The following is a 13,392-nucleotide window of genomic DNA, read 5'->3' on the forward strand; positions in this document are numbered from 1 at the left end:
CAGATTGCTCCACGGACTGAGATTTCATTTATGAAGAGGGCAAGACTGTTGTTTCTTTCTTCCTGTTTTCATTTTGAATTGAGGACTAGAATGTCTACTTGACATTTCATTCACTATCTCACTTAAAGGCAAACTCTATCCTTCAAAAGTATTTTCTTAAAGCTGCACTCAAGAAAATGGCCACAATGTAATATGACCTTTTACAGTAGCTCTCATTGTACATGGAATATATGTTACGGGCTACAAGTTGTTATTTTATAAAGGATAATAGGATTCATATAAAGGATTCATCTTTAAGCATGTTAAATAACAATTACATGACTGCACACTCCCAAAAAAAGCATTTGAGTTGAGACACACTTAAAGGCTAAGTTGGCTAGATTCTTATTTTCTATGGAATATTGCAGTATTTACTATATTTATAAATGATTTATCCATGCACACCATTATTTTTTTTTATTCATGAACTTTGAAATCTTTAATCAAAATAACTTCCCCTTCCTCTTGCAATGACATCTCTTCTCTGATGACATATTTAGTGGCGTGAGGGCGGGACAACCTGTCATTCACATGACATGAGTTCGCAGCAATAACAATCCAACGTTCCAATCAATTCCTGATGGACAAAAGTCCTAGCCTACATTTTTTCTTGTTCAAGAAGCCATTTCACTCATATATACGTTACAATAGGGAAGAAAATCTTCAATTTCGTGCTAATTTAAAAAAAAAAAAACGAACTTTACTTTTTTCTACTTTTTAATTTTAACCAAATGAGAGTAACCACAGATGTACAGTAGTTTAAATCATAATTTAAATAATTGTATCTATAGTTTTAGAATGCAAACCCTAAAAATATTTTTTTTGCACAAAAAAAACAACATTTTTGCAATCATTCTTTAAATGAAATACCATTTGGTTTCATGTGTTGTTATCTAATCCATTTCAAAACTAGATAGATTATTCAGATAAATTGCACAGTCCATGATTTTACCTCTGATTCATCTGTTGATTCTTCACTTAGTTTTCTTCCCTGAAAAAAAAAAAGATGTTTCAGAAAGATGTGTTAATTTGAGAAAAAGTAATGCATTGCTGCTGAAAATATTAACAAGGCACCTTATTTCCTACAATCCTGTTAAAATATTTAGTATTAAAGGGAAATGCTGCACCAAAACATACAAAACAGTAATTATCTTAAAGTCCTATATTTAAAGTATTCTTCATTTTGTCAGTAAACTTGCTGAAAAACGTCCCCCAGACTGCCCAGTGCACAAGCGTCCAAAAGTGTCCAGTCTAGGAGAGGAACTAAAATCAGGACAAGAGTTTAAGCTAGTTTTAAATGCTATTTTTCAACAGGGATATTAACATTAGCAGGAGTAGGCAGTGATATGTTGTCAAGTCAAGTGTCAAACTATCGTGTTAGCCTGACAGTCTTAAAAATACTTCCTTTAAAATATCCTGTACACAGCACACGCAGTGTACCTCGAATAGCCCACATGCCTTAAAAATGAAACATACAGAAACAATATACTAATATTCACAGGCTTCTGTCATTTGACAACAGATTCTTCCTAGAGAAACCTACCTGCTCTTCCACTTCCGCCATGATAAAGCCTCAAGATGTGCTATAATAAAGCAGATTTAGTCTTCGTCTATCAATATATGGTGGGTCGACAACGTAAATAAATTTTATTTTGCACTCAAATCAGTTATTTGGCACAATATAAACCAGCGTAGCTAGTCATGCGATGTTCATTATTATGTACACTGGGTCACATGACAAAAACAGGAAGCGTCGCTAGTGCATCATGGGATTTGTAGTTTAAGGGCAAGGGAATGAACTGGCTTACAACGGATCTTTTTTTTCCCTTTGGATAGATGCGATTTAATACAGTTTTTCTTTAGTAGGAAACTCATTTTAGCCGACCTTCATATTTTATTAAATAAAATTGTAATTCAACAACATCTGCATGCGAGCAGTATTTGAATGTCACGTCCAAACGTCTTGTCTATATATAGAATCACTGTCGTATACCTTCATCCTTTTGCTTATTCTAATAAATCAGCTAGGATGAAGTGTGATGTGATGTAATTTGACATTGTTACGTTTGTAACAGATAGACCGCCATAGGACAGGATCATTTGAGACAGGCTGTCAATGTGTCTCATATGTTTATGCTGATAGTGGCTGGCAGGGCGAGCTTTGCTCTTACCATTATACAGGTAATGAGTTAGAATATCAGCTCAATTGACTTAAATTTGGAGCTTACTCAGCAATTATTATAATTCATTGGGCAAAGATTATGCAAAGTAGCGTACACATCAAATACCCATATTTACTGTTTGCATAATATATAAAATTAGACCAAAACCAATACTGCATTAATAATGAATTCTAAAATCAGCTCAAATGAAAATGTGGAACAGATATTTAACATATTGCATCTTTCAATGTATTTTTGTGACCTATATTGTACACATAAATGCATAAGTTAAATATTATCTAATTTCATTGTGCAATGTATCTTTAATGCCTTCTGCAGTGAGTAAAAGCTCTTTAAATACTTGAACAGCTGGGGTCATTGCATCTCTGCCACATCTGTAGGTTCACTGTCTAATAATTTATGAGAAATGACCCACTGCGCCTCTGCTTATTGCTTTATTGGCTCAAGCCTTATAATGCTTCGGGCTGTTTTTAAATTATTCACTGATAATGTCCTATCTATTTTTATTTATTTTTTACTACATGGTTTTTACGCATCTTAGAGTGTGGCTGCATGATATTTTTTCATAAACAGGTTATGTTGCAGAGATTTTTTGTTTGTCTTTAACAAAACAGTTATATTGTTATTCTTAATTGTTTTTTTTTTAAAAATGATCTGATAGCCATACCTGTAAACAAATAATAAAATAAAAGAGTACATTAATGATTAATTTTGGATACTGAAACTGTACAAAATAAACAGAAGTTTGGAGAAAAAAAATACAAAATAATAATTTTTGGGGAACAGAAAACAACAAAATGAAATAAAATAAAAAGAAGCTCTTAAATAATTATTTTGGGTGAACAGAAATTGTACAAAATAAACTGAAATTTGAACAGAAATAAATAAAAGTTCATCTTTATTCTTTATTTTGGGGGGAACAAAAATGTACAAAATAAACAGATTTTTGAAGAAATTATGATTAGGAGTTACCCAGGCTATACTGTACATCACACATCTTCTGTATGTGTCTAAAATGATGTGTGGCCAATCTCCTCCTATATTACTGCACTCATTTCTCCTGAGGGAAAAAGTCTCGTCCTCAAGTTGAGACTGAGAGCCGTTCTCTTAGGAAATGACCTTTAAGTTCCATTTGGTGCGGAGGTCATTGTGGCGTCTCGACACACTCAAATCCACACACACCTATCTCAGCCTTCACCCCAGGCTTGAGTGTTTCAGCCTCCTGAAGCTGCTTTTGACACATTGCCATCACAGCGCGTTATTTATTAATATCTCTGTTGTCTTATGTCTGATTTTGACCTGTCTTTTGAGTGGCTTTGGTTTCTACTAATGTTTTACAGCACAATTATTAAAAAACAGACAAAGAAAAGTCATATGTTGCTATTGTCTTTTTACTAAAAGTATTGACATCTCTGTTGAATTTGATTACAAGACCTGCACTAAAGGCAATGAGGGGCAAGTTATTATATGTTTTTTTGCTTGAAGTGATTCTTCTGCAAAAAGACTAAAGGTCTTCTTCCGGCTTTGATTCTGCCGCGTCTTCCACGGACTGTGAGATTCACTTTCTCCAGACCTTTGGTCAGCGAGGGGACATGAGGTGAGAAAGAGATCACAACTGGACAAGTGTAGTCCTGTCTTTCTCACTCTGTCTTGTCTTGCCCTCTGTAAACCACTTCCCTTAATTCTCTCTCTTAATATCTCTCTCTCTTTCTACACAATTTCTAAACCTGCCCCTCATCTCCTCTCCTCTCCTCCCAGATCGATCTTGGCATGCTGGTGCAGCCTGACGTGGGCAGGGGGGCGAGTGGGGAGCGCTGGCCCTTCTTCTCACCCTCATCACCCTCGCTCTCCCCCACCGCGGCCAGAGAAGAAAGCCCTGCTGGGGATACAAACAACAAATTCTACCTTAGATCTTAGCCAATGCAACTGACCAATCCATAATTTTTGTTGTTTGAGAATCAAGATACTAACTGCAGTTCTCACTTACACAGCAGTGAAATAAATAGGCCTAAAAATTTTATCATACATACAATAACTTGAATTCACCTGTTCTGTGATAAGCATGTTGTCATTTCTTAAGTCAAATTCATTTTTATGTTTTTTGGGGGGACATAAATGCAAATATGTTAGGTAATAGCCTATAATAAAGAAAAAAAATCGAATTAAACAATGGAATGCTTGAAAAGAAAACCTTTAAAGTAGTTTGGCGTGATCATATTATTCTTTCTTAGAAATTAGAATATTTCAACAAAACTGCTCTGTTTATTAAAGGGAGGAATTCAGAAACCCTTGTTATTAGCGACACCGGTGGCCGTTAAGTGAACTGCAGCCAGCAACTTTACTGCTCGTGATCGCACGTGGTGGTAGTAGCCTAACATACAAGAGACTGAACGATTCTTTTCCCATTTTTGCTTAGAAAAGAAGTTGGAAATATAGCCATATACTGTTAACGAACATCTATACACCGTCCACGCTGCAGACAGCGACGTTTAGATGAATATGAAAATATGTGCTTGCGGTTTTCTCTGGATATCATTACAAAATAAACACATCAAAATGACAGCGGTGAGAAAACAGCCGTTAAGAAGCATCTGATAATAGTAATGTGGATATGTTTGTACAAGCTCTGCAATTCAACGGCATCATGTCGACAGATCAGGTAATTAAAATTACTCTGTTATGATAGTTTGATTATAAAGTGTGTAGACCCATTTCATTTGAGATGTAGTCTACTATTGAATTAAGCCCTTTTCTTTGCATGAAACATTGACATTATTGTACAGAATAGCTCTTTCGCTACTATCCCGAACATTGAAAAAGCAAGCATTCGTTTCACGTATCATAGAACGGAAGAGACAAGAGAGGTTCTCTGAAGCGCGCATAAACGTCACTTTTGATTTTCCCGGCAAAAACGTCCCGAGTCCATCACTTAAAAATCAGTCTACAGGCTTTCATTGACAATCTAAGTCGGGGAAAGTCTCGTTTTTTAAGTTTTGTTACAAGCTGTTCACACATGGGCAATAATAATAAAAACGATTAACACATGAAAACTATATATATATAGTATATATACTATATACTATATATTATATATAGCACCTAATATTTGAAACACTTTTGTCTGCAACAGCAGAAATTTTCAGACAAACATGAAAATGGAAATGAAATGCGTAATATCGCAATAAGTTACCTGAAACATCAGATAATTTGACCTTTTTATGAAAAGACAAAATTAGTTGTCATGAAAAAAATGTATAGCCTATTTATGAATGAATTATACAAATTCATGATATTAGAAGAAAAAAAGAAAGAAACTTTTTAATCTAAACTTAAATTTAACTTTTTTTAATGTGTACTCTCCTCTCATATATATTTAAGTTGTAAGGAAGTGATAATGGCATTTACATTAAATATTTAAGGCATTCAAAATGAAAGTTTTCTGGGAAAATTTAATGTGAAACCTGGGAAATCTGGGAAAAAAAATGTGAAACCAACATTAATTTATTACAAAGAGTTCATTTCTAAGAACTTGGTACATTTTCCCCCTTTATTGTGGACCCATTAATAAGATTTGAGTACTTTTGTGGAAGAGAGTTTTCCTTAAAAAAAAAAAAAAAAAAAAAACCTCATTATTTAGTATTCTGTACCCAGTGTTGAATAGGACACCAAGAGTAAACAAATTGCCATTCTTTGCTAGTCCATTTCATTTTGATAGTTTAAATAATTAGGCCTATTTAATTCAATCTCATATTTTCCTATTAATTGGACATACTATATTTCTTAATCAAGTTCACAAAGTGCTTGCCTCATAAGTAATAAATACCCTTTATCTGATGCCTCACATTAAGCTGCATTCTTACTTGATTAAGTGAGCTATTTTATATTCATGACCAAAGCATAAATCACAAACACCGAAGGGATAGCTACTAATTTTTCCCGAAAAGAGGACTAATATGCTACATAATTCTTATTTAATGTGGGAATTGGGCTTGAACCACACAATTATCTCCCACCGGAGAAAGACAATGTCTTATTTCACTTACCGAGCTATTCCCTATAATTAGGATGCACCCCTGCATCAGAGCTGGCCCGATGCCCTCAGTGGCAATTAGTATTTATTACACAGTTAATGACCATGACATGTAAAACCCAGTGAAGTGGTAAATTTAGAGCAGTCAGCGGTACTCAGTGGCTTGCTGCTAGATGTCGGGGAGTAGCTATTTGCCAAAGTGTCCACCTGTGTCACGACTGAATTAATGTCCAAGCATCTCATGAATGCACAAAGCAAAAAACATCAAATCAAATGGGCTAATTTGAACAATCTCACTTTGTTTTGTTCTCACTGTCCTTCTCTCTTTTATTAGCAAATCCATTCTTTCTTATTCATTTTGAATCTAAACTGATGGCACTATGTTTAGGCAAACACATAAACTTAAAATGGTACAAATGAGATGTTTATTTATATAGGTGTTAAAGGGGTTTTTATTTATTGAAATTGAACCCTTTTCTGTCTTCTTTTTCTATGATTCACTAATGCACTGTCACCAAGCTTAGGGTATTTTTTTTCTCTTTACAATCTACTTAGCAATGATTTATTGATCGTGGCCTCTTCTTTCATACTGAATTAGCAGGCCTTTTGGAAAATCACATTTTCTCACCTCTTGTGTGTGTGAACCTGGATGGGGGTTGACTTTGTGAGTAGAAATTCACTGGGTGCCTTTGTTTGAGAGCCAGTCAAATTTTACCGTTTTAATACTGTTGTGCTGCATATCATATAAAGTTACTTGTTATATGCTATAGGCTACAACCAAAGACTTGTTTATATGACAGTAGTAGTTCCTCAAGAACACAAGTTTACTACACTTTAAGAAAAAAATGTGAAATTATAAAATACTTTTAGTGGCATATAAAATCATTAAGCTATTATTTCACAAATCATAGCCTATTCGAACAATAATTTGTTTTTCACACTCACATATACATTGACAGACACTAGTCTATGTGAGAACATGGTCCCAAAACAATGCAAAAGTAAATTTTTGTACATTAAATCTTTTTTTTATTCACATTCACAAATTGGCCAACATGGTACAGTAATATACAAACAGCATGAGCAACAGCCCTTCAAACAATACAATATATACAGTATGAACTTTTTTGACAAAATAAGTTGACCAACACAGTGTACAGTAATAGCATAAAATACCGTGTAACACATGTCACGTTTAGTGTTTTGCTAGTGTTTTTATACTCTTTTCGTCGTAAAATGTCTTTACCTGCAGTAGAGTCGTTCACACGCTGCATGTGAAGGTCTTTGTTAATAAAGACATTTTTCATCGCCGGCAAATAATAAGATGCATTTGAACATTGTTTCAATTGTTTATAGGCAAATATTCACATAATCTAGCGCTTTTTGTTCCATAGTATCGTGTTACTGTTTCAAGTGAGCTGCCTGGATGATTCAGACAAATCGAAAAACACTACAGAGTCAGTTATTCACGAATCAATCATCATCACCAGCTCTGATTCAAAACAAAAGACAAAAAAACGATTGCTGAAATATTGTGAGAGAAAAATGTGTCTCAAGTTGATATCTCCCTCACCAGACAAGGTTTCATCTGTGAAGTTTGCATCGTGGCAGGATCGCACAACGTGAGTTTGTAGATCCATACTGAAATTGGCTTTGTAAATTGACGGCCCCCTAAGAGATGATGCCTTAGGCGGCTATGGTTGCTACAGTGTTTTTAGTGTCTTGCTATGCTGTTGTTAGAATTTTTCGGGTGGTTGCTAAAGTTGTTGCTACTAACCCAAATCAAAAGGGCCCACTCTCCAAGATATTTTGGTTCCTAGATAAGGCTTTCATGGTTTTCACACTCTCAGTGTAAGTATATGTTTTTTAAAATGTTTTATTTAACCATAAGAAAATCTAATTAATGATGATAAGATTATTGTTTAGAGAAGTAGTAGCACACATACCACATGATTTGAGGTATCATGTCAATAATACAAATGATTTACTTGCCAAAAATGTAATAATAATAATAATAATAAAAAGTTTATGTATGAGCAATAGACCTTATTCACAACAGCGTTTCGCGACCTTCATTCAGCTCATTTGAAGGATGCATCAAGTGTATCCTTCACGGCATTCAGTCACCCACAATCCTTTGCATACATTCCATTTCACGAAAAATAACTGACAGAAAAGGAGTCAGCACTGAGCTTGTCTGACTTCATTATGAAATGTTAGATGAAAGCAATGTTTTCGGAGATAAAGAATTGGGTAAAGGCGCACCGGGGTAAAAGGCGCATTTGACTTCATTCTCTTTTAATCCACAAGATGGCACAAAAAATCAGCTCAGCACTTTTCTCAACAACTTCTTTTAATGATGCAGTAACGCAAAGTTGATTTTGCGCTAATTTTATCTAATATTGAATGATTTTTAAAATAGTAGATAGTAAATTAAGTAGCAAATGAGAATCGATAAAATGATTGTCTATGTTTTGAGAAAAATGTCGTATTAATGTTTTTTAGTTTTGTTAGAGGTAATTAAAGCAACAATTTTTCAATCATGGAAGAATATGTAAAAGTATGGTATTTGGGACAAAAGGCGCCCCTGCTGTTGGAGCGAAAGGCACAATAATTAACATGATAATACATATCAGGTGGACTTTTCCATTTGTTGCCATGACATAGTTAGATTCACTTAGTTGGGTAATAGAGATAATCACCATATTTATAATGAAACCATCATATTTTAAAATATGATAATAATCATATCATATAATAAAACATCATATTTATTTGTTACTACTGTAAAGCTGTATTAAATTATTATGGTATCTCATTCAGTGCTTTCAGAATCTTTACTTTAAAAAAAAAAGCTGTATTTTTAAAATGAACATATTTTGATGATAGTATATTTATTGAACAAAAATAATTATTTTATTTATCAAAATAACCGAAAATAGTAAAAACTTTTTTAAAGTGATTGTTTTGAACAAGTATTAACTTAGACATTATTAAAAAAAAAACATAATTTAAGCCAAAGTATTTGTAACAATACTTTGTGCCTTTTGCCCCATGCTGATGAGCCTTTTACCCCATATGTGGGGTAAAAGGCCCACCTTGCCACCTCATACATTCATAAGATTTTTAAACCAAATTAACCACTTTTATAATTTATTTTCACACAAAATATGTTGCTCCATCAATGTTCAAAACAAGCATATGTTTTCTGCAATCACACACTATGGGAGTAGTGTATGTGAAAAGCACATTTTTCTTAAGGTGTTTTTTCTTCCTTTAGCCCCGTTGTACCCAACATGTTTTTTTTTTGTTTTGGTGTAAATAAATCACTTAACACTAAATATTTTATAAAACATATTTTTCCAGAAATAAGTTTTAATAGTAGCTGCAGACTGAAGATGTTCAAAGATGCTCCTAAGAAAAGAGATCATTTGCGTATAGCATCATCACCCGACCAATGAGCTGAATTCATCAATTAACTTCTTTCTCATTTATTTAATTCTGACAATTTTGACCACGATTGTTTCTCATGACTTTTTAGCTCTGTAAAATTAGGTACTGGCAACAACTAGGTAAAGACATTGATAGGTTACTCATTATTTCAAGATAATGTCATCGCTAAATTGTACTAATTTGGACAGTCATGCTAAAGGTGTTTTGTTTTAGTAAAGGGAATTTAAGTCTTTGAGTTTGCAAAAATTATACATTTAGTGTAGGGGTTTCCAAACTCTGTCCTGGAGGGCCACTGTTCTGCAAAGTTTAGCTTCAACTTGCCTCAACACACCTGCCTAGAAGTTTCTATGCCTAGTAAGACCTTGATTAGCTGGTTCAGGTGTGTTTAATTGGGGTTGGAGCTGAACTCTGCAGGACAGTGGCCTTCCAGGAGCAGGATTGGATTAGAGTCCAGTGTTAGTTGGAAGTCGTGAGTTGGGAGTCAGAGGCGACTCAGAAAAAACTGGAATCGAACACCCCTAGGGATGACAGATTGCCACCTCAGTTCAATCTGTAGCGCGGCTGGCACATTAACTGATCATCTCTTCCTCTTTACTGCTAGTTATAGCACGAAATAAACATGAATGAACAGCAGAAGGTATGTTGAAAGAAACGGTACAAGTTTAAATGTATCATGTCTCTTGTAATCCCTTAAACAGTGTTTCAACCGCGGAAAGACGTAAATAAAACAGCTTGTAAACAATGTTCCTTTGAAACAGTAGAGGAGACACGGAGGTAAACATAAACGTCCTTTATTAATTATTGGTTGGTAGCGATCTGGAGGATTGTCAGACAGGTGAGTGATGAGCATAAGCAGTTCAAATATAGTCTCTCTTCTTGCAGTTTTGCAGAAAACCATGATGAGGATAACTGGTTCGAAGGAACAAGTCTCTGGAAGAGGACGATGAAGGAATGTGAGTAGTCTGGTAAGTTACTCTCATGTAGAGACTGACAAGACCGGACAATGAGTGAGTGTTAGGCTGGGCATACACTGCAATTTTCGTCTGATTTTGAGCTGAATTCTGACTCGTGCGACTCTTTTTCTGGTCATGCTTTTTCAGCTTTGTCTTGCGTCGTTTGTCGCGCAGTGTTTTTGCAGTGTACAGGGGGAAACAATAGGCGATAAACCTCTTCCGACCTCTAAACTAGGACCTGGTGCTGCTGAATCCATGGCAGCCACGTAATGTTACTTTTTTACCTCTGAAAACCCTTCAATGTCTATAGCTCATTAGTTAGCTAGAAGAAATAACTATAGAGATATACAAAAAAACAAAACACTGGAAGCTGTGGTTGCCAGAATAATTCAATAAAAATACAGTGAAAATGTAAACATTCACAGAACAACTTCAGAAAAAAAAGAAAAAAAAACTTTTTAAACCGGCAAATCCAGCAACCCTTTTTCACAAGCTTAGGTACATACATACATAGAAGGTGCACATGGTGTCATACACACAAATACAAAATACCGTAACCCACATGACACTTAGTGTTGTGACTATAATATCGCATTAAACATTCATTTAACAATATAAGATGTAACATAGAACCCTAATGTAATAATAACAAAACTAAGAAACATTATAAAATGAAAAACTATCAAATTTGATTTGCCACACAGGGAATTCCAGTTTATGACTTTTCACTGTAAATTATAAGATGATTTGTTCTTTTTAAAATGGTACATTTAATAGTATTTTATTATAAAATTACACAAAATGTAAGGTTAGATCTATTAAAATGTTTCTCTGTATATAATACAGGAAATTACTTAACTGGTTTTTACTGACGCTGTTACGTTTTAGTCCAGTGATGATGAAGAAGATTCGGGTAGAAGCGTGTTTATTACAACAAAGTAAACTCAGTTAATCCACATAGATGTGAGACAGTGTACCATGCACAAACAATAACGGACAATGACTGTAAAGGTGGACGTCCAGAGCACAGGTGGTACAAAGGTGGTGGGAGGAGCCAAGGTAGAGTAACCGACGACCAACAATGTAGCCAAGAGGTCTGGAGACACTGGTGGAGCTGGGAGTCTGAAGGGACCGGTTGACAACGGAGGTCCTGGAGGGCAGCGCGGAGCCGCAGCGGCGAGCTGCCGAGGCGTAACCTGGGCGCCAGAGGATCGAGGTGGAGGCGGTGCGCCCGAGGACCCTGGTGAAGCCACAGGGAAGTCAGAGCCAGACGGAGCTGTATGGGTGGAAAGCCGAGGTGCAGCAGAAGGCTCGAAAGTCCGTGGCGCAGACAGGGTGAGTCAAACCAAGGTGGAAACGGCGGGACGAGGAAGCATGACGAAGCAGAGGGGACGACGATCCAGGGTGGCGCAGAGGGAGGGAGGAGCCAAGGCGGAGTCGACTGCTCGACTCCGCCTTGGCTCCTCCCTCCCTCTGCGCCACCCTGGATCGTCGTCCCCTCTGCTTCGTCATCTTCGTGGAGCTACGTGGAGCTACGGGCCTGGAGGTCTGAGGTGGAACAGAGGGGTCAACACACCTTGGCTGAGCTAGCGAACTAGAAGTCCATGGCGGATCAGAGCAGGTAAGAGCCAGTAAAGGATCCGAGGAACTGAAGGGCACCAGTAAAGGTGTATTATCCATAGCACTGAAGTGTTTAAGCTGGACAAGACCAGTGGTGAAAAAGTCTCTGAGGTGGGTAGGACTAGCAGTGATGAAGGCTCAGTACTGGGTGGAATCAATGGAGGGAGGTGCCTCAGGGTGCGTGGCGGGCATCAGCTTGGTCTCCAGCTCTGCGTTGGGCTCAGGCTCCTTTCCTGCCGTGGGCGAATTCTCTGGCTCTGCAGTGGCCATTAAAGCTGACATCAGCTGAGGGTAAGCGCACTGCAGACATCGGAGGATCGCCTCTCTCCAGGTTCCTCCTTCCATGTCTGGTAGATTTAGGGGACTATAATAAAATAGAGTCTAAGTCCAATAATTAGACTTTAGTGTCTCATCGTTTAAGTTTGTTCTTGCAGCCAGTTGACAGAATCTGGCGGAGTACTCCAAGATAGAGCGGTTCTCTCAGGCGAGTTCAATAAACTGGGCAGTAATATCCATTTTCTTACTCAATTTGAGGGTCCGTTATTCTGTCACCTTTTAGTCCAATGATGATGAAGAAGATTCAGGTAGAACCGTGTTTATTAAAACAAAGGAAACTCAGTTAATCCACATACTGTAGATGTGAAACAGCGTGCCATGCACAAACAATAACAGACTATGACTGAAAGGAACAGAGGAACTTAAATACACAAGGTGACAAGCTCAAATACAAACAGTTGTGCTCTAATTAGGAACATAATGAATCACCATGACAACTGATTAATGACGTGCAAACAGGAACATAGACATACAGCAACAAAGAGGAACATAATAATAAGAGCCCATGAAAATGAAACTAAAGCTAAAATGAACATAAGGGGCTTTCGCACCGGAGGAACCTTTTCATAGTTCCTAGAACTATTGGTGGAAGTACCCGGGTTTTGGCGTGTTCGCACCACAGGAACCAGGAATTTAGTTCTAGGTACTCCTTTTGGAGGAACTAATTTAGCTCCTTATTTCAGAGTAGGGTCTAAACCAGCACTATAGGAACTATCCATGACATTAGTATACGCTGACGCACCCGAAACACCATCACCCGCCATGTTTAAAAAGCTGT

General features: G+C 36.5%; 2 protein-coding genes across 3 annotated transcripts in view; one reads left to right on the forward strand and one right to left on the reverse strand.

Annotated features, from left to right (window-relative positions):
* Positions 1-1,775, reverse strand: part of vps41 (VPS41 subunit of HOPS complex) — a 30,002-nt gene extending 28,227 nt beyond the window's left edge. Inside the window, exons 1-2 of the mRNA XM_079862686.1 lie at positions 1,583-1,775; positions 992-1,030 (exon numbers count right to left, since the gene is read on the reverse strand). Of these exons, the coding sequence (XP_079718812.1) occupies positions 992-1,030; positions 1,583-1,603 (60 nt within the window). The 5' untranslated portion in view covers positions 1,604-1,775. The remainder of the gene's footprint in view (positions 1-991; positions 1,031-1,582) is intronic.
* Positions 1,776-4,751: 2,976 nt separating this feature from the next.
* The window catches only part of pou6f2 (POU class 6 homeobox 2), a 125,890-nt gene continuing 117,249 nt past the window's right edge, over positions 4,752-13,392 (forward strand). For both annotated transcript variants that reach the window (XM_079862995.1, XM_079862998.1), the window contains exon 1: positions 4,752-4,881. In XM_079862995.1, coding sequence (XP_079719121.1) covers positions 4,834-4,881 — 48 coding nt within the window. In that variant the 5' untranslated portion in view covers positions 4,752-4,833. The remainder of the gene's footprint in view (positions 4,882-13,392) is intronic.

The sequence above is a fragment of the Squalius cephalus genome, assembly GCF_949319135.1.
Source record: "Squalius cephalus genome assembly, chromosome: 25".
NCBI classification, from domain to species: Eukaryota; Metazoa; Chordata; class Actinopteri; order Cypriniformes; family Leuciscidae; genus Squalius; species Squalius cephalus.